This window comes from Nannobrachium achirus, assembly GCF_963921795.1.
Source record: "Nannobrachium achirus genome assembly, chromosome: 4".
Classification (NCBI taxonomy): Eukaryota; Metazoa; Chordata; class Actinopteri; order Myctophiformes; family Myctophidae; genus Nannobrachium; species Nannobrachium achirus.
Window position 1 is genome coordinate 48925231 of NC_137813.1, and position 21201 is coordinate 48946431.

Below are 21201 nucleotides of genomic sequence, written 5' to 3' on the forward strand. Positions count from 1 at the left end.
GATGTCGCTCTGAGGTCTTTTCAGAAAATGTGCTCTTTTGCTGCGTTTCTAGCTCTATTTAAGCGATATACAGGTTCAACAGCTACTCCCACTTTTTAGTCTCCTTCTAAATTAACATACTACCCTGGCGACACCTCACCATGAACCTAGAATTAGTTTCTCCCCTCATCAGTGCTTAAACAGTGCTGTAATCTAATCAGTGTGGAAAAACCCAAAGTCACAGGTATTCAAAGCTCTATTGTTCACATTGTTCACATGCATTAAGAGTTATTTCCCTTGGGGACATTCAGAAGGACAAGTCCAGATTATCTGATGTAAAACAGGCCACGCAATTTGGCTGTTGATTATTTAGCATAATAGCGTCAGGAAAATAAGTCATATCTACAGTATACCAAAGTTAAAAGAGGATTTGATAAAACAATGACCTTATTCAACAATGTGTCACTACATGTATAAACGTACAGAATAATCTTAAGCCTACCTGATGTGGTGCGATCCTGAGAGGTGGTCTGAGCCTTTGTGGCTTTTATATACACCCGCTGCCTGTGTGGTTTACATGGGAGTTTGTGTACAAAGAGCAATAAATGTCAATAAATCTGTTATGAACAGAACAACACCATATTATTACCCCACACAGAGTGTTTTGCACAAAATATCCATGCAAAGTTCAAAGGACTTTTTTTTCCAGGAAACACCTTTTTATGGGACATCCAAAATACCAGAAACCGGTTCTTTTTCAGAGAGATCAGCAACTTTTTGATATTATACAATACATTTTAATGTCAATCTGTCAAAATAGAATTTTGATCTGCCAAGTACAAAATAATCATCATGAACGTTTCTAAAAACAGACACGTTAGTTGCTATATATACTGTATACTCTATGTTTGACATATATGTTTCCATTTGTTTAAACATGTTAGAATAGAATAGAACAGAATACTTTATTGGCAACAGTTAAAAGCACAGTGTCACTAATTAAAAGCGAATTGTGTACATTTTGTAGATTGCATTTGTTGTATTGTTATGTGCAAGCCTATGTGATTATACCAACACGTGGTTGTAATTGTTTGAAATGTCCTAAATGGAAGGAAAAACTCAACTGGCTTATCTTTATAATAGAGTGCTCAAAGGGAATACTTCTAATACTTTAATGCTATTCAAAATGCTGAATGCCTAAGGTATATCACTTGAAAAGAAAGGGTTCTAAAGTTTGTGTCTTAAATTATTTTCAATATAGGGAAGCATGTTTAGTTAATATGAGTTCATATCAATTTAAACTGATAATTAGCTTTATTTCAGACTGTTGTTGTTTGTATTGGGTCCCATGCTGCCACATAAAAGTGTCACAGACACTTATATGGGACACTTATATGGGGCACATTATTGCAAAGCAAATACTTTAATAAGTCTTATCAGCAAATAAGAGTGCTTTAAAAGAAGACATTATGATTTATTATTAACGGTAATAGTGCAATAAGAACCCAGTGTTACTGAAACAATGAAACTAGCAGTGGCATAAAGGTTATACTGTGCCTTGTAGGAGACGTAACGTGCACATTTGTGGCCTTATGACCCCCTGTTCGACCCCCTGGAACAACAGATAAATGTGTGTGTGTGTGTGTGTGTGTGTGTGTGTGTGTGTGTGTGTGTGTGTGTGTGTGTGTGTGTGTGTGTGTGTGTGTGTGTGTGTGTGTGTGTTATAGCAGTGGCGTCAGTTCATAAAAAGCTAAGGTATGGCAACATGACTGGTGTCTTGCACGCGCGCAAAGTTGCCATACCTTAGCAACAGGCATGATACATTAATTTTGAGTACATTTTATTTCCCCCCCCCCTTCTTGGGCTGCATATGGCAGCCTGGAACAGTTGTTCAAGTGCAGCTAAACTTGGCATGTTAGTAAACGTGCCGTTCATTGCACCTGTGCAGCTGACCTGCGGAACCTGGGAATATACCATTTTGTCAAGATGGGGAGAATACAAGTGTGGAGAATATAATTATAATACCTTGTTAAAGTGACATTTTGCGTTTGTAGTTATTTTACTGTTATTTAACAAGATAATAACCAGCACAGATAGACAAAGAGACATTCGTGGATTTATATTTAAAAGTAACTTTTATTTTCCCCCTGGACCCAGGGTATGGCAGCTGCATAACCCCTGCCATACCCAATTGACGCCCTTTTGTGTGTGTGAGAGAGAGAGAGAGAGAGAGAGAGAGGTGGAGGCCGGGAATGAGCAACACTCACCCCTCCCTGCACTTGAGCAAGTCACTGAACGCCCAACTACTGCTCAGAGTGGGACTGATAGATGGTTTTGTTGACAAATGATGCTTATTATGACCATATATTTATTTTGTACATATCTGTCAAAAGGATAAAACACTAAAAAAGCTTTAGAGCCTGTTCCCATTGTGATCCTCAATGGCAAACGTGTTCATGTGTAAACTCAACTGAGTGCCATGTGTTTGGTTGAAACTGTTCCGACAGCTCTTAATGGAGGACTTGAAGTTAACAATTGAGCTTTAAGGCGTACAGGTAATCCATTAATGAGATTCACGTAACTGTGTGGTCATTAGACAATGAGGTCCTGGGGCCCATTGAAAAAGAGTTGTGACCCTGGTTAAATAAAGGCTTCTAAAAATGAGATAGCCTATGTGACTAGTTTGATCCTTATAGTGACTATTGATTCATTGAAGAATTTATTAGAAGTTTTGCACTCGAAAAAAGCACAGTTTCATGACGGCACAAATCACCGGTACAAGGTCTACTAAAAGGAGATCCTAGAAAGCCAATGCTTATTTACACAGGAACCACATTTTATGTATCTCATATAACATTGAAAGACAGATGGATAGAACATAGTACTTTATCTAGAACATAGTGCTTTATCTAGAACATAGTACTTTATCTAGAACATAGTACTTTATCTAGAACATAGTACTTTATCTAGAACATAGTACTTTATCTAAAACTATGGGTCGACATAGACATAGCACAATTTATGTATATTGGTTTCAGCACTGCCACTGAACGCTAAATGAAGAGCCTTTCCCCTGGAAACCACTGCACTCTGTATAGTTCACTCGATTGGCTGCAGCCTAAGGCAAGAAGGCAACTTCACTGGTACAGTGGTACCTATTCCTTTTTAAATATGTTCACTTCAACTGTCCATCTTATTTGAAACAATCCCTGGAACCATACACATCACCATATCCACTCAGGAATTCACAACATCCCTATTTCACTGTCCCCCCCTAAAATAACTACTGAATCTGGACGCAGGGCATTCCACTACAAAGCTCCATCTGATTGGAACAATCTCCCCCTTTCAATCAGATCTGTTACATCTTTTGGCCGCTTCAGGACTTCCTTGTACTCACATCTTGAAACAACCTGTTCATGCTTCTAATTTGATTGTATTTGTACATAATCTATTTCTTTTTTTTTTTTTCAAAGCATTGCATTCTCCGTAAATTTCTTTGCTTAAATGACTTGGGGTGGGGGTAAGGATGGGAGAGCAAGCTAACTGTACTGTACGTGTTGTGTGTAATGTCTTAGTCATGTGTTTTGTACTGTATGTAATGTTATTTGTGTGTTCAGTCATGTGTTTTTGTACTGTATGTAATGTTACTTATGTGTTTAGGACCTCGTCTAAAATTAGATGCTGCATCTCAAGGGGCAATCCTCTCAATACATTCTGACCAAACATCACACCCTCCATGAGTGGCAGGCAGACTCCGTCTTTAGCACACATGCTGCTGACATATGACCAAGGGTCAAGCAGGGCCCAGTCAGTAACAAACGCAGGATATTTATGACTCCCCAAGTCAGAGGATCAATAATGTAACTTCACAAGTTTGCTAATGTGAGACTCATAGACTCTCACCCCACCTTGGATTATAGCACCACTCATTCTCTTGGATTGGATTATTACCTAACTCTGATCTGTGATGATCCCTTTTTATGTCATAATGATCGAATCTCCCATTCGTAATTCATTCCAATATCATTTTGGATTTGTAATAATGATGACATAAAAGATGCGTGCTTTTTCCCCAAGTTGTTATTATTATGGTGGATTCAGGTGTTTTGTAATAGTTAAAATTGCGACCGCAGGTCACAGTTTACCATCAAAACCGTCACAGCTTGTCCGTGTCTGCCCGCCTGACACTGTGGTTCCCCTGACATCACTGTGACATCACAGGTGACATCACAGTGATGTCAGATACTCAGAGTGGGATCTCCATATATGGGCATACAAGGGATTCTGTTAGGGATCTCCATATATGGGCATAAAAGGGATTGTATCCCAGATTATGCCCTGTTAAAACAGAATCCATATATGGCCAAGACAGATGGTGCGACCTCGCCCTTTAGGTGTACGCTTTTTTACGGTCTATGGGTTTGCCGCTCTGACATCACTGTGATGTCAGGGGAACCACACTAACAGAATCCCTTTCATGCCCATATATGGAGATCCCTGATGTCATCAATATTAAGCCCATATCTAACAGGACTTCATATGGGATTGCCCATGGAGGAAGACAGCCCGTATCTGTGTAGCTGGTTCAGACAGACAGGGATCTCCATATATATACTGTATGGGCATAAAAGGGATTGTATGTATGATGTCAAATGTCATAGACGTCATAGGACTTTCACAAAACGAATAACTGAGTAAGCATGTCTTCTGAGGGTTGGTAACTAGGCTAAAAGGAAACAAAATATTCTGTCTGAGGGTGTTTGCACTCTCTCTCTCTTCCTCAGTCTACACATGTTGTAGCCTATAGTTTTAATTTTAGGCTATGCCTTGTTTTGTCCATTTTGGAGGAGGACCTTTACAAGCCCTCGTGCACAATTGTTCAATGTATTTTATTTTACAGTATAACTGTAGGCTACAGTGACTAGGCAATAGCTTTACAAACAGCAGCTCTACAAGCTCACTGAAGCATATAATACTTCGTGCTGTGCTGCGAGCTATTTTTTGAAAATTTTTTGAAAGATCTTGAAGGTGTGAGAACTAGTGATTTAGAAGGCATTTGTAGAATCGGCCTCAGGTCTTCATCTTAAGGGGTTAAAACACCTGACCTATTGCCGTAGTCTCACATAGCCAGACAACTATTCCACAATCTTGGAAGCATTCGAAGATTATGGGAGGCAGCAGTCTGGCCACGAGCGCAGGCTACCCGTAGGCGTAGCCTACATCAGTGGTTCTCAACCTGTGGGTCGGGACCCCCAGAGGGGTCCCCAAATTATTTGGGGGGGGGTCCCCAGATGTTTAGCTAAATGTTAACATTGTTTTCTCACTCAACTGTAAACAGACCAACAGTATAAGTGTATACAAGGTATCTAAAGTGACAATTTAAGGACTTTAAATACCTTTTTAGTACCTCTGGTCAAACATGAGTCAAATTGTCAAATATTAGAGGCAGAAATTGTGAAAATAGCAGATCTACAACGCCTTGCGTTGCGAGGCGTTGTGAGCATGTAGATCGGCTATTTTCACAATGTTATAGATCGAGTCAAACTAAATGTAATTCCGACTCCTACAATTCCAAGTGCTTGTGCAGAGTGGGGGTCCCCAGTTCAAATATGATTATTTTGGGGGTCTCGGCCTGAAAAGGTTGAGAACCACTGGCCTACATAATGACCTAAAACCTACATTTCCTGTTGTTAGTAGGCTGATTGATTAATTGAACTATTGAAGACTTTATTAGAAGTTTGCATTCATGTCGGAAACCTTTTTAAAATATTTAAATTGTCTCTATAGTCAGAGTGCCATTTCATAATTAAAAATTTCCAACTGATTTTGATTGTCCATAGGCTATGCCCCATACATAACAACCTTTAGTGTTTTTGTTCCTTCTTCTTTAGAAATATTTTCTTTCACATCAGGATGTAATAATAACCCACTTATCTCTCAGACTCCCTCCCCAGTCAGAGTTAGACGTTTGAATGAATGTAGAATTATGTACAGGATTGATGTAAAGGGCGACTGAATATTTGAATATTTAATTTGAAAAGAAAACCCTCTCTCTGCACACTTATGCCCAGTATGCCAGTGATCATCCTCCCCGGCTCTGCCAATGTTGGCAGACTTGGCAGTGCACCCGTGCCTAAGGTTGCCTACCCCTGGTAGGCTATAGCCTATAGGCTATTGTTAAAAATATATAGGCCTATATTATAGCCTATATATTTTATTATTTGGGGAAAACGCACAAAGCCTTGTTTTTTGTCATAAAGAGTTTATAACCAGCAGAGTTTCTCGGGGTTGATGTGGCCACGGGGAGCACCATTGTCCATCCAGTGCGCATCTTCGGTGTCCCCATGGATACCGACGACGCGCTCTGCAACTATCTGTCTGTCGACAGTGCTTGTTGTGGTGGAGCGGCAGCAGCGGTGGAGCTACAGTTAGCATTTCAGACGGTCAATTCAGTGGCCGCTACATCATGGCTGGATGAAGATGACCGGGCGGAATGGGGGTCCAACGTCCTGTAATAAGTCATGAATGACAGGTACCACAAAGCGGCCCGGGATGGCTACCTGGACCTGCTCCGAGAGGCGACGCGGAGAGACCTCAACGCGCCGGACGAGGATGGGATGACACCGACCTTATGGGCTGCCTACCACGGCAACCTGGAGGCTCTGCGGCTCATCGTTGGCAGGGGGTGCGTAATATATTATAGCCTACAGCTTGAGGTCTATCTATCTGTCACTAAACAATGCAATGAATGCACGAACGAACGGGAAGTTGCAAGCTTTTTACGCCGCTTACGGGGAATTCCTTCTCTCAGTGCAATCAGCAGTGGTGGAAAGTAACTATAGCCTAAGTAGATTTACTTAAGTACATTTTTTGAAGTATTTGTAGGCCTACTTTACTCGAGTATTTCCTTTTACTTCTATTCCATTACAGAGGCAAATATTGGAGCCTAACGTTTAATCCACTACAATTACCAAATTGAAAACTTTTGAACTTGAAGATTTCGATTATTATTTCAAAACATGCATTCACCAGCCCTAAACATTTGGCCTTTTGAAAATAGCTGATCTACAAGCTCACTAGTAGATCTGCTATTTTCAAAAAGTGTTTTATACATTTGAAAACTTGAAATGGGACATTCTGCATAATGAGTAGGCCTACTTTTACTTTTGCTACTCTAAGTAGGCCTACATTTTGATGCCAATAATCTACTTTTTACGTTTACTTAATAGCCTACATTTTGAAATCTGGACAGTATAGGCCTAGGCCTATTTCTATAGGTATTGCAATAGGCCTATTGATACTTTTAAGTAAAAAGTTTGAGTACTTTTTCCACCACTGTTTGTAACAAAACACCACAGAACAATGTAGGTCACCCTTTCCCAAGGTGATGTGTTGTGTCAATGAGTTCACACACATCAGCGTCAAATGTGTCTGTCATGACGGGCGTGAAAGGATGTAGACAGACACAACATTATTGACATTTTGTGCAGAGATCAGGGTCAGCTATGTGACGGTGCAACGGGGAGTGTCTCTCAAAATTGTGCTGCCTTAGGGTTATGGTGGCAGATTATACAACCTGTTCTGCTGCTTTCTGCACCATAGGCAGTGATGGAAATACTCAAGTAAAGTACAAATATCTCAAAATTGTACTTAAGTAGCCTACAGTAGCCTACTTATGTAATTATAGTTACTTACACTGATTGTGCTTAGGGGTAGTGGTGTATACAACCTGTTCTTTCTGCATCATACCGTAGGCTATAAGTTTGTAATGAGTTTTACAACACAAAGTTCCAGTGCCGGATCTCGCCTGTAGTAGGCTACTAGGGAGGGCAAGAAGAAACTGCACAAGCGAAGAAAAAAAAAGTTTAAGGAGTCAAAACCCCCAAAATGCATAGAAAACTATGCATTTTGGCAGAGTTGTACCTACCAGTAAGATGCCTAAGGGCAGAGGGTGAGGTTGCGCAGGACAGAATTCGCACAGGATGGAATTCATTATTAATATATATCGGACGGTTTGGACCAGTTACCCATATATGGAGATCCCTGATACCCATATATGGAGATCCATGTGGAGATATGGGCATATGTTTCATACAACTGTACATTGTGCGAGTACAGTAATGGCAGGGGAAGAACATAGGCAAACATCTGAGCTATCCATGTGCAAAAGTTGGAGTCTGTAGAACCACCGTGTGCTGTGAGACCCCAGACATGCTTACACGGTTACTCATTATGTGAAAGTCCTATGACGTCTGACATCATACATACAATCCCTTTTATGCCCATATATGGACATCCCTGTCTGCAGAACCAACCGTGTGCTGTGAGACCCCAGACATGCGTGTCAGACATTGTTTGTTTGGGAATTCCCAGATATGGGCTTAATATTGATGGGTGTAAAAGGGATCCTATTAATGTGGTTTAAGTGGGGTGTGAGGTGTCTAACTAGGTGTTTTTAATTATTCTGAATCCATTGCAAGCATTTGTTTTGTTTTAGTGATGAGTCATCACTTTTCACAAGGTGTATGGGGTACATTTTTGGCCCAAAGAATGTTTTTCGTGCAAAACAAACGCTTGCAATGGATTCAGAATAATTAAAAACACCTAGTTAGACACCTCACACCCCACTTAAAGCAGATTTTTGAGAGTGATTTTTGTCCCTTATAGTACAGCGTATAGTAAGTGAATGAGACCCAGAATTACCCTAGCTGTCAAACATTTTGCTAGGGATGTTGAATTTCAATCTTTGTTAGATATGTTTCTAGACACCTTTACGAACACATTGGTGAAGAAATTGTTTGGTAAGGAATTTATTCCCAGGGTTTTATTAAAATTCCCTGACTATAACAGGGCATCATCTGGGAATCAGTTGTAGAGTTCAGCTCCATATATGGAGATCTAGATGATGATCAGTCGTCTCCATGTATGGATATCCAGGGTTTGATCTTTGATCAGGTGATGTCACAACAGTGTGATATTGACATTGAGGTGTTACGACTACAGACAAGATTTGCCGGTTTTCATAGTTAAATGTGATCTACGTCGCAATAACACACAATACAAACACAATACAAACACAACAGGTCTTACACCTGCAATCCTGCATCATGCTACTGCATAACACTAACTGTAACATGGTTGTAACTTGTAACAAGTTCTATTCATACCACCAGTAAGACTCCCTAATCGGGAGATAAGCGACTGTCAGGTCGCATGCATGTTGTCTGCAAAAAGCAACCGCATGGTGGTGCTAGAAGAGGGGCATGTGAGAAATCAGGGGTGGAGGTTGTGGTTTGCCAGCCAAGGAGTGTGTGTGCAAAGTTTGACATAGATAAGAGTAGGGCCAAAAGTGTGACGTGACATGGCGGACAGACGGAGGGACTGACTGATGGAGGGGCTGACAGACAGCCGGTGGAGGTTTTCATAGTAACTTGAGACCTGACTGTCGCAATAATGCTCCCCAAACATTTTTTTTTATAAAAAAGGGGGTTTCATAATTTTTTTATTGGGTGGGCAGGATGCTCCTCCCTAGAACCAGCCCTGCTAAGTTCATTTAGATCAATCATTGTGATCATGCTGTTTCTTACCATTGTTTTCTTTTTCAAGTAAACATGTACTGTAGTCTAAGTAGGATAAATGGACAGTTTTATGGGGTACACTGACTCAAAAGCCATTTCATTTATTTTCTGGCTGACCTGTTTTGCCTGCCAGCCAGAAAAAATGGACCTCATTATGAATGGGCTTAATTGAGTAAAGCTGTTGGAGTGATTCATTAGAACAGTGTGTGCAGTGTGCACGCAACCATGCCATTATGTTGTTATCTCACACAGAACATGTTCTTCCACAGTGGCATCATGAATGCAACAGATGTACATGTAGGTCCTACAGTAGCCTAGCCTACATACAGACACAGTGGTGGAAGAAGTAGCATAATCAGATTAAGTTTGCTAGTAAAAGGCTGTATTCAAAAATGTACTTGAGTAAAGGTTCAAAGGTATTGGCATCAAATATATAGGCCTACTCAAAGTATGCCTACTAAATAAAAGTAAAACATTTGTCAAAATTAGACAATGTTCCAAAATAGCAGATCTATAACCTCACAATGCATCATGCATTGTGAGCTTGTAGATCATCTGTTTTCGAATAGCCGAAAGTATAAAATAATGCTTATTATGTTAAGTGGTTTTGTATTAAAAAAATGAAATCTGCTAACTAAAGCTATCAAATAATTGAAGTGGAGTAACAAGTACAATATTTGCCTCTGAGATATAGTGGAGCAGAGTACAGTATAGAAAATGGAATACATAAAGTAAAAAAGTACCTCAAAATTAAGCCCCTTTTCCACTGATATCACTCCACACCGCCCACTTGTGCCAGGTTTTCCACCACCTGGGTAGAGTGGTGTGAAAGTGGTACTAAAGGTGGTACTAAAAAGTATCCACTACAGAGTAGGTCGTCTGAGCTAGGCCAAACAGGGCCAAACACTTCATAATGACTGATCACTCACTGACTTTTCATTTAGACCACCAGGATATAGTTGTAATACCTGTACATGATAATAGATTCTAATGTGTTATAAACACAATTATAATCTATTACAGTGTATTATAGTTATCATAGTAATACATTAATACTTTATAGTGTATTATAATCACAGTTGTAATGCATTTATAGTGTATTATAATTAGGATAGTTGTAATACAAATTTATATTGTATTATAATCACAGTTAAAAGGGTCAATTTGTTTCTTACCGATACTTTTGTGTAATGGAAAATGTAGATATTTTTATGCGGTGCGGTGTATAGCGTTGTCTAGTGTGGTGCTAAAGCTGCAGTCGAAAAGGGGCTTTAGATACATTCCACTGCACTGCCTACAGGTTGTTGTCTGTTGTGCATCAGTGGCCCGTGTTTACTTTAAGACCCTCTTTTCCCACGAAATAAAAGTAAATAAAGCATCAAAGACATATACTTCCCTAGGACAGGGACGATAAAGTGAATCCCCCCCGTAAATAAAACCTGACTGCCATGTGGTGCTAAATGTAAACATGAATAGATCATGTCATAATGTTCCAGGGGCCAACCCCAGGGAAACAATGACAAGATAAGTTTAAGGCCATATGACAACTTTATGGAGAAAACATATCGTCGTTGTCGGGTGGAAACCGTGTATGTCCAAAACCGTTTGTTTTGCATTTATCATTTTAAAAATGATTTAAACTGGTGAAAACAGCCGATCTACAAGCTCTGCTGTTTTCACTACCTTTGTGCGACGGCCTTGTGTGATGAAGCAGGGCTTTACTTTGCGAAAGAACATAAAAATTCGAAACTTGGAGTTACGAGGTTTCCACCCGACAGTGACGATATACAATGCTGCAACTGGCAGATATATTACATTAAATATAGAACAGAAAACATCCTTCTGTCAAATGATGAAACAACAGAATGTTATAGGAGAGGCATGTGTGCAGGTTTTACTGTGTACTCTTCTCAGTGACATTTATGAGAGATAAAGCCATGGGTGACATAATAACTTGTGGTACAAATGGTTGATTGAGTCTGAGTTTACTATGAGATTGGTACTTTAAAAAAAGGAAATTGAACTTAGAATACATATTCTCACAGAATCAAAGGTTTTATGGTCATGATTCACCAGGATCCTGGATGGCTTGATACTAGGCTTAAATTGCTATAAATGTAATTGATATAAACATTTTTATAAATCTCTATGGGGAAAATGAATGGCAGATTATTTTAGTGGCACCAGTAAATCACACCCACTACATGCACCCTAGCGTTCCTATTCCGGGGGCAAACATTGGGTGAAAATAGCAGATCTACAAGCTCACAACACATCGCAACATGACATGCGTTGTGAGCTTGCGGAGCTGCTATTTTTGACAAAGAGATTTGGTGTAGAGGGGAAAAAGAAGCGGTCCAGTTTTAGGGCCCTAGGACCCTGGTCAATTAAGTTTATAGAGTTCAAGGGTGATTTTTTTTAGCGGTGCTAACTGCTAACCGCTCCCATATCTGGCTTTCTGTACTGCATATGTCCGTCCATGTGTCCTGCAAAGCTTGGCATTGGCCAAGCTTTGGCATGTATGTACACCAATCACGATCATAAAGATAAAAGGTCTTCTTCAATTTATTTAAAATATTTTAACCTTCTTGAGATTTGATTTTAGTTTATTGTCCCCTTGGGGTAATGTGTCCTCTGCATTTAGCCCATCCCCATGCAGGAGCAGTGAGCAACCACAGAGCAGTGCTTAATAGGGACCAACTACAGTTGTAACGTCAAGGGCACTGGCAGGAGTACAGTATACTGTGTACTGTACCTAGCATGCATGTGTTTTAGTGTGAGAGTCCACACTAAAAACACAAACACCCAGAACAACATGCCCAGTGGCGCCACCGTGGCGTTACTGTGCCTCATAAATAGTGTCATCCCGTTGTTTCACAGCCATAAATGTAGATAATTGCTGGTAATTGTTGTTTACAAAGTGCTAATATTTCAAACAATGAACACACAGATGACATGTACAATCCATCACCATAGCAAACCTTCATAATATCTCTCTGGGCCACCAGGTGTTAAGCCTGGTTTTGAGCTTGTATGTTGTATAATCTACAATGTAGATGATAACAGAGCATAAATTGGGTATTAGTGTCATGGACACTCTTTAGTATGATTATTTCATACAGATGACAACAATAAGAGGTAATATCCAATCCATTTATATAGTACATTTTACAAAGTTTCCGAAGGGCTGCACAAAATAAAATACATAAAAACAATCAAGATAAGTAATACCAGTAGTAGGTACACAGTAATAATTAAAAAAGACAAGACAAGAAAAACCCATTAAAAATATTATACATCAACTTCAATCTGGATTTAACACAATGTATAAAATGAGGCTTTTCAACAGTAGGGACCACTTTGATATCCCATCCCAACTACAAATTGAATCCAAGGCCGATGGGCTCTGAGATGCATGGACATGTGGGTCTCACAGGCACAGCACATGTTTGGTTCTACAGACTCCAACTTTCGCACACGGATCGCTCAGATCTTTGCCTACGTTCTTAGCTACTTCCCCTGCAGTTACTGTACTTGCATGATGTACAGTTGTACAAAACAAAATGTTTCAGCTACTGGCCCAGTTCAGGTCAAAGGTCCCAACCAACTTCCAAGGGTTGAAATCAGGGTCGGCAGGTGAGAGGGTGCTAATCGTTGCTCTGGTGGGGCTAGCATGGCACACGCTCCCTGTGAAAACCCCACAGCGTTATCCATTAATAATATATATCACAGGCTTCTGTAATGGCTTCACCTGAAGCCCATAAAATATTGATTAGTCTCTACACAGCTCCATTGGAGTACTGATGCTATGTTGGTATATATTGTATATATATATGACACGTTCATCCCCTGTTCATAAATTTAGAAGCAGAAATACAGGCCTATACACTTGCTTTCCTAATGATAGCCTGCAATAATGTTATATAGGCCTATTATGCAATAATATATTATCATATACATTGCATAATTTGTTATATAATACTTTATTACCTCTACATTTTAAACTGTAGCCTACAATTTACAGTGTCATGAGACACTGTAAATCAGTGGAATCGCATTATTCCACAATGCTAATACACGGTGGAACAGTAGGCTAATTACAACAATTTGGAAGCAAGGAAACCAACTGTAGGCCTGCGTCTCATATTCTGTCACATAAATGTGAAAATGATCCACACACTTCTCTGCTGCGGACAGTGTGCTACGACATTACCAGGATTTCATCATGACATCACCCCTTATGTACGGTTGGGTTGTGCTTCTGAGTCATGCCTAATTTACTCTCTGTTGTACGTCGGTGTCGCGCACCGGCAACAGCTGATCTACAAGCTCACGATGCGCTGTGATGCGACGCGTTTTGAGCTTGTAGAGCAGCAATGTTTTGGCACGGGACACCGTCGTGCAACGAAGTACCGGTATAAGCCCCAGTGAAAATGGATACAGGTAGTGTAGTTGGCAGAGCTGAGAATCCCGTGGTCATATTACAGGCCAGCAGCAACACAAAAAGAGGTAACCCTTAGGTCATGGGCTGTTGGCCAACAGTGAATGTGAATAAATGTATGTGGGATCCAGATAACTACAGTTAACAATAATACCCTTTGTTAGGTTGGATTCATCTATAGCGAACCATTCTGTGTCTATCAGCAGTTCTGTTCCTTTTAGACTTTAGAGTGATTTGTGCCTTCTGACTTCTGTATTTTCCTGATGCGTGAAAGCAATTTAGTGATGAATGGGTGTTGTGTAATGCTATATTTAGGGTTATCTCGAGAGAGGACAAAAATAATGTAATCCCTTGACTGGCTCATGTTGCACCGAGCTAACACATACGGTAGCCTTTGGAGCGGGTATCACTGGCCTATAAGTGTCTATCGATGATTTGTGATGGGTTTGCCTTTTCACACAGCAAACAACTTTAAAACATTGTGGTTTATTTACATGTATTGTACATTTGTTGTATCACTTTATTAAATAAGTGCAGACATGGTTTCTCTCCCCCCTCCCTTCCAGGGTGAAAAAAACAACACCAAATCCCTGATGAAGACAGAGTAAGGTCGAAACATGTTGCCATAATAAAGGATGTTCCCTCAATTTTTAACATTGAGTGCCCGGATCTCCCATCCCTAAATGTCTTGCACCTTATGCTATTTTTAACTTCAGCGGCTTTTTTGCGTTACCGGTGAGCACCTGTTTCTCTCTGATAAAAAAAAAAAAACTTTGTTTGACCTCAGCTTCCTTATGTCACACAGAGGGACAGGGATGTCACACCAAATGCTCGGACCTGATACAAGAATTCACTCACATTTTGTGCTTTAACTTTAGAAAAATAGCAGATATACAAGCTCACAGCGCGGCCCCGAGTGCCGCGCTGCGAGCTTGTAGATCTGCTATTTTTTTTTTAATCGTGAACATTTTGTGCAAGTCTTTGAATATTTCAAATCCTTCTAAGGTTTTTTGAAAAACCTATGTTTCTATGTCAGTGGTGCTCAAACCTTTTCATGTGAAGGACCCCCAAAACGATACGTATTTTGGCTACGGACCCCCATCTCAAAATATTTAGTTCCAGGGACCCCCCCAGAAGCAAAATTTTTGTTACAAATATTCGCTTAAAAAGTACATATATATTTAAAGATTTGCACACATTTTCACAACTTTTCAAAAATAGCAGATCTACAAGCGCCGCTCCGAGTGCCGGTCTGCGAGCTTGTATATCTGCTATTTTTCAATAAATAAAGTATGTAAAATAAATAAGGCCCCTCCACCTCGGGGCCCTAGTAACCACTTTTCCCCCCCTTTGTGACGCCCCTGCAGAGGGAACCCTGACAAGTGTGACATGTGGGGGAACACGCCGCTCCACCTGGCCGCTGCCAACGGACACCAGAACTGCCTGTCCTTCCTGGTGTCCTTCGGTGCCAACATATGGTGCCTGGACAACGACTACCACACGCCGTTGGACATGGCCGCCACCAAGAGCCACATGGACTGCGTCCGCTACCTGGACAACATCGCGGCCAAGCAGACCGCCCTGAACCCCAAGCTCATCGCCAAGCTGAGGGACCGGGCGTTCCGCGAGGCCGAGCGGCGCATCAAGGAGTGCGTCAAGCTGCAGCGGAAGCACCACCAGCGCATGGAGCGCAAGTTCCACAAGGAGACGTCCGAGGCCTCCGTGTCGGACGCCATGAGCTTCACCAGCTACAGCAGCAGCTCCGTGAGCCGCAAGCTGCAGCACCTCAACGCCGCCACCATGAACGTGCCATATTCCCAGGTCAGTGTTCTGTTGTTGCTGGAATCCACCTTCTCTCAACACAGTGGCGTCAGTTCAGAAAAAGCTAAGGTATGGCAACATGACTGGTGTCTTGCACGCCGCCTTCGCGCGCGTGCAAGACACCAGTCATGTTGCCATACCTTAGCAACAGGCATGATACATTTTTTTAAGAAGTACATTTTATTTCATTTTTTCGGTTGTTCAAGTGCAGCTAAACTTGGCATGATAGTAAACGTGCCACAATTAACAATAATGCATTGCACCTGTGCAGCTGACCTGCGGAACCTGGGAATATACCATTCTGTCAAGATGGGGAGAATACAAGTGTGGAGAATATAATTATAATACCTTGTTAAAGTGACCATTTTGCATTTGTAGTTACTGTAATTTAACAACATAATAACCAGCACAGATAGACAAAGAGACATTCATGGATTTATATTTAAAAGTAACTTTTATTTTCCCCCCTGGACCCAGGGTATGGCAGCTGCATACCCCTGCCATACCCAATTGACGCCCCTGTCTCAACATCAGTGTTTCTCAAACTTTCAAATTTCAAGGTCTCTCCTTAACTCTGACAGTGTACAAAATGGAACCAAATGGACCCGTTAGGGTTCATTTGGTTCCATTTGTACACTGTTAGAGTTACAGACTTGTATGGTTCAATTTAGACCCCCCTAAAGGAACCCACAGAGTCCCTGGAATCCACTTTGAGAACCACTGCTCTACACTGTAAAACCTACATTTTTATGCCTCCGCCAGCTGACAGCCGGGGCCAGAGGCATAATGTTTTTGGGTTGTCGGGAATGTACGTCTGTCCATTCCAACCTTGTCAAAGTAATGTCTCAGAGGGGTGCCTTCAGGCGAATTCATGACATTTGACACAAATAATGTCCACTTAGCCTCAAGGATGAACTGATTAGCCGTAGGTGGTCAAAGGTACTCTGACCTAACAAAACACGTTTAACCGCTTTCAGCGGGGCCTATTTTGGGCATGTCGTTATAGGTGACAATGTTTTAAACATTTCAAAAATGTCATGACATTTGGAGTTGGACTGAAGGATTTACTGATTAGCAGTAGGTGGTCAATGTGTGGTCCGAGTGTGAACTAACATTAACACCTTTCAACATGACCTATTTTTGAAACATTTCAAATATTTTCAAGCATATTCAAAACATAGCTTAAAGTGCAGACCTACAAGCTCATGGCTCACTTTGTGAGCTTATAGATCAGCTATTTCCGCTATTCGTCATACAACAAAGTGTATACGTGTTTACATTTCTTTGAAGTCTTCATTAATACTATTCGTCGTTGTCGGGTGGAAACCTCGTATCTCCAAGTTTTTAATTTGTGTGTTCTTTCGCAAAGTAAAGCCCTGCTTTATCATGCAAGGCCGTCGCACAAAAGTAGTGAAAACAGCAGATCTACAAGCACACAACACTTCGCGGTGCAAGGCGTTGTGTGCTTGTAGATCGGCTGTTTTCACTAGTTTAAATCATTTTTAAAATGATAAATGCTAAACGAACGGTTTTGGACATACAAGATTTTCACCCGACAACGACGTATTATGAGTCTGGACAGACACAGACGTAAACGGCAACTGGATGGGAGAGGCATACAGCTACAATGCACTATTTCTAGTTCCACATCCAGTCATTTAGCCTGTTGACTAATAGCTGTGTCGTTCCTCTCCCGTCAGACTCTTCATGCCACAAACAGGGGGAAGACCAAGATACAGAAGAAGCTGGAAAAGAGGAAGCAAGGTGGCGCTGGCGACGGGACGTTTAAGATCTACGAAGACGGAAGGAAGAGTGTGCGCTCGCTCTCTGGCCTCCAGCTGGGCAACGACGTCATGTTCCTCAAGCAAGGCACTTATGTCAACCCGAAGGACGGCCGCGGCCGCCGGAACGTCCGCGACATGTTCTCCAGGGACAACGACGACGCCATATCCCGTGCCATTAGCGAGCCGGACCTCCACGGTATTCCACACGATGTGGAATACTCCGAGATCAGCACCGACTCGGGCCACGACTCGCTGTTCAACCGGCCGGGTCTGGGCACCATGGTTTTTCGGAGGAACTACGTGAGCGGAGGGTTGTTTGGAATCGGTTCCAAGCATGGATCCAGTGTGGTGGACACGGATCAGCCCGGCGGTAACGTGCGATTACGCAGCAGGCTAGAGCACCAGCTCCCCAGCATGGATGAAGACAGCATCGGCAGCGCACACAGCCTGCAGGAGAGGAACGTGCAGGAGTTGCCCTGGGACGACGTGGAGCTGGGGCTGGACGGGGACGACGAACCCGAGACGAGCCCCTTGGAGGTCTTCCTCGCCACCCAGAGCATGACGGAGTTCCTCTCCATCTTCAGGAGGGAGAAGATAGACCTCGAGGCTCTGCTGCTGTGCTCAGACGAGGATCTCAAGAGCATCCACATCCCCCTAGGACCCAGGAAGAAGATTCTGGAGGCCTGTCAGAGGCGTCTGGAGACTCTTGAGGACCCAGACTGCATTGAAGATACAGCACTGTGAGTTATGATGATTTTTCATTATCATTTTCAGAAAGAATAGAAGATAAATGTTCTCAAAATGTGTCTAAATACCGGTAGACATGTTTTGAAATATTGACACAGTCGGAGCCAGGACAGGAATTTCAGGGAGGCCATGAAGGCCTTGGCCGTCGTTGCCCCTCAGTTTGGCCATGTGCCCCTCCAAAAAATGGCATGCCCTGATGCAGCAGTGGCCTTAATGCCCCAGCTGACTGTAACACTTTCTCCTCTGTCTCTGTCGTGCCAACGTGTAGACACCAGTGTATCTTTCTTGTCATGTAGACCAGTGTCTTTTGTTGAGTCCTCATTTTTAAACCAAACCAGTATATTTGATTGGTGCAGGGCTGAGCATGGATCAGATTGTAAATCTCAACCCTTAAATTCAATTAATTCTTTCAGTGGACCAAAATCCTGTTTTATTTGATGGCCTTCCTGCCCTGTCATTTGGCTTTTGTGCCCTTAAACAATGGTCAGCACCAAAGGCCAAGTGGCCTTGCCCCTAAAATGTCGAAATTCCAGCCAGGCCTGGTCGGAGCTGATCCACACTGTTCTGTACTCTATTGCCTAATTAATACTCGTCTTGTGTGCTGAATAGAGCTGATCTACAAGCCGACAACACGTCATTTCCACGATGTGTTGTCGGCTTGTAAATTGACTTTTTTTTAATATAAATCAGGCTTACCTCTGCCGTAAAACAGGATTTTCAGTCATGCACGTGCAACATGGTACATGTAAAAAACGATATACATTCATATAATGTATGCTTCTACTCTCACAAACCTCTTACATGTCCTTTACTCTACAGATGATGTTAGTCGATGGTACTGCTGGGAGCTTATCACTGCCGTGCTGTGGAGCGAATACTGTATAATGGACTTAATGTACCTTCCCTGGTAATGCCGTGGTAAGCCAGGGAGGCTGTTCTTAACGGAAACCAGAAGAAGCCTGAGCCAAGGTCTTTGCAGGATTCTTGTCCTCCTAGACTAGACTAAGCTAGTTAGACTCAGGAGAAGCACTGAAGATGTACTGTATTGTCTCAATCGTAGCGTCATAGAATTTTAGGGTTAGGACTAGGGCAGCCCACTGCACTGCATGAATGCATGCATGCATGCACGAATGAATGAACTGAATGCATATTGTGAGAGTTCAATGTAGCGGTGCAGGGTCTTTGTATGCCATGTGGCGTAATTAACATTGGTTTTGGGGTCTGGGGTCCCTTTAAACATTTCCATATTTGCCCCTGTGGGGCACCACCCCATGTGCCTGTGTTCCTTGTGCCAGTGCATTTGCTTAAATTTGTTTAGTTTTGTAATAATAATGTATCGATACATTGTTTAACAATGAGCTCAACAATTGCTTCTGTCAAACATTCTAGGAAATAGCTTTGGCCTGGCATTCTACCAATATCCATTTATTTTGATTTGTCTACTCTGTACATGTTTACATACAGTAAGCCAGGTCAAAGGAAGCTTGGCTCGCTGTCAAACTTGGCCAATTTTATGTAGAAAACACTGAGAAAATGTATTGAATTCTCTTTGTGTGAATGTACAGTACTTACTCTGTGAAATGCATAATGTTGCAATACATAAAATATGTCATGTGAAAGTTCTGTATTGTGCCTGTCCAGTTCATACCGCAATAGGCTTTTATATGACAGTTTTCAGGGTCAACTTGTGTCACTCTTTGCCTAATCAATGTGACAGTTTAGATGATAATGTCACAAATGCTAATAATAATAATATTTTCAAAGTGAACTTTGCTTAATACATTTTACTAATTCAAATGCTATATTCTATTAGAATAATACTTGATTTTCTAGAGCAGGCCGTTTCTCGTTTCTGTGCCTGTTTTGACTGTTCCCCGACTTTATTACTTAGTTGGATCAGTGAAAATAGTGTCTCGGTCACTAAGCCAGAAAAATCCATCTTCCTATTTACATTTCCTGCTTGTACCAAGTGCATGCTTGTTTTGGCATCTTCAGCAAAGCCTGGCCCGGCTGCTCACGCAGATTACACAAGCATTATTGATGCTCGCTACGCGTCGCAAGAGATGAAGTCAGGAAGTGCTACTGTCTGAAAATACCATGGCTCTGATAACTCCACCGTAGCTCCGTTATCAACAGGAAACACATCAGCTTCCCCCCACAAATGTCGTTTGGCTCTTTCTCAGGTCATGTCCCAATGTCAGCTTGAATATGTGTCAGGAACTCTACAGCATATCCACATTCGACACTCGTTTTCAAAACAAATGTCACTAGAATTCATGGCACCTTCTAAGACAAGACCTATTCTTATCATCCTCCCATAAATAAGGATTTTATTACGAAATGTCAAGGTAAAACAAACAAATGACAAGAGACAGAAAGTTTTCATTACGGGTCCATTTGGTTCCATTTGTACACTTTCTGAGTTAAACTAACACTGATGATTTTAGAGTGTAGCATAATACACTCATTCATTCCTGTCCCAGGCTGGGCCACGGTGCAGGCATTTCCTCCCCTGATCTTCTGTGAACTGGGTTAACTTTTATCTTCAGTTAAATGAGTTTGGGATACAGTGGGTGAGATCAGGGGGAAAACAGGGGGTGGAGTGAAATAAGAGAAGGTTTTGGCTGCCTGAGACAAACTTAGCTCTTAGGCGTGGTTCGTAATTCTTCCCTTGTGTGCTCACAAAAAAGGCCTTGTGTCTGCACAGAGACAGGAAAGAGTCCAGCTGATTATGTACAGTCTAGCTCTGTAACTACTGTACTGTATACCAGTTCTTGTCTTCTGTGAGTAGAGCGCCTTGGCTGTGAGCAAAGAAGAGCCGCGAAACTACAGCTGATCACCCTCAGAC

At 41.7% G+C, this 21201-nt stretch overlaps 1 protein-coding gene across 1 annotated transcript; it reads left to right on the forward strand.

The window, feature by feature from the left end:
* Positions 1–6503: 6503 nt before the first annotated feature.
* ush1ga (Usher syndrome 1Ga (autosomal recessive)) lies at positions 6504–19312 on the forward strand (the record flags this gene model as incomplete). Its single annotated transcript, XM_080724961.1, has 4 exons — positions 6504–6667; positions 15369–15822; positions 17523–18346; positions 19173–19312. 4 exons carry the CDS (start codon positions 6504–6506, stop codon positions 19174–19176), a joined length of 1446 nt encoding a protein of 481 aa, XP_080581087.1. The 3' UTR covers positions 19177–19312.
* Between the last annotated feature and the right edge of the window lie 1889 nt (positions 19313–21201).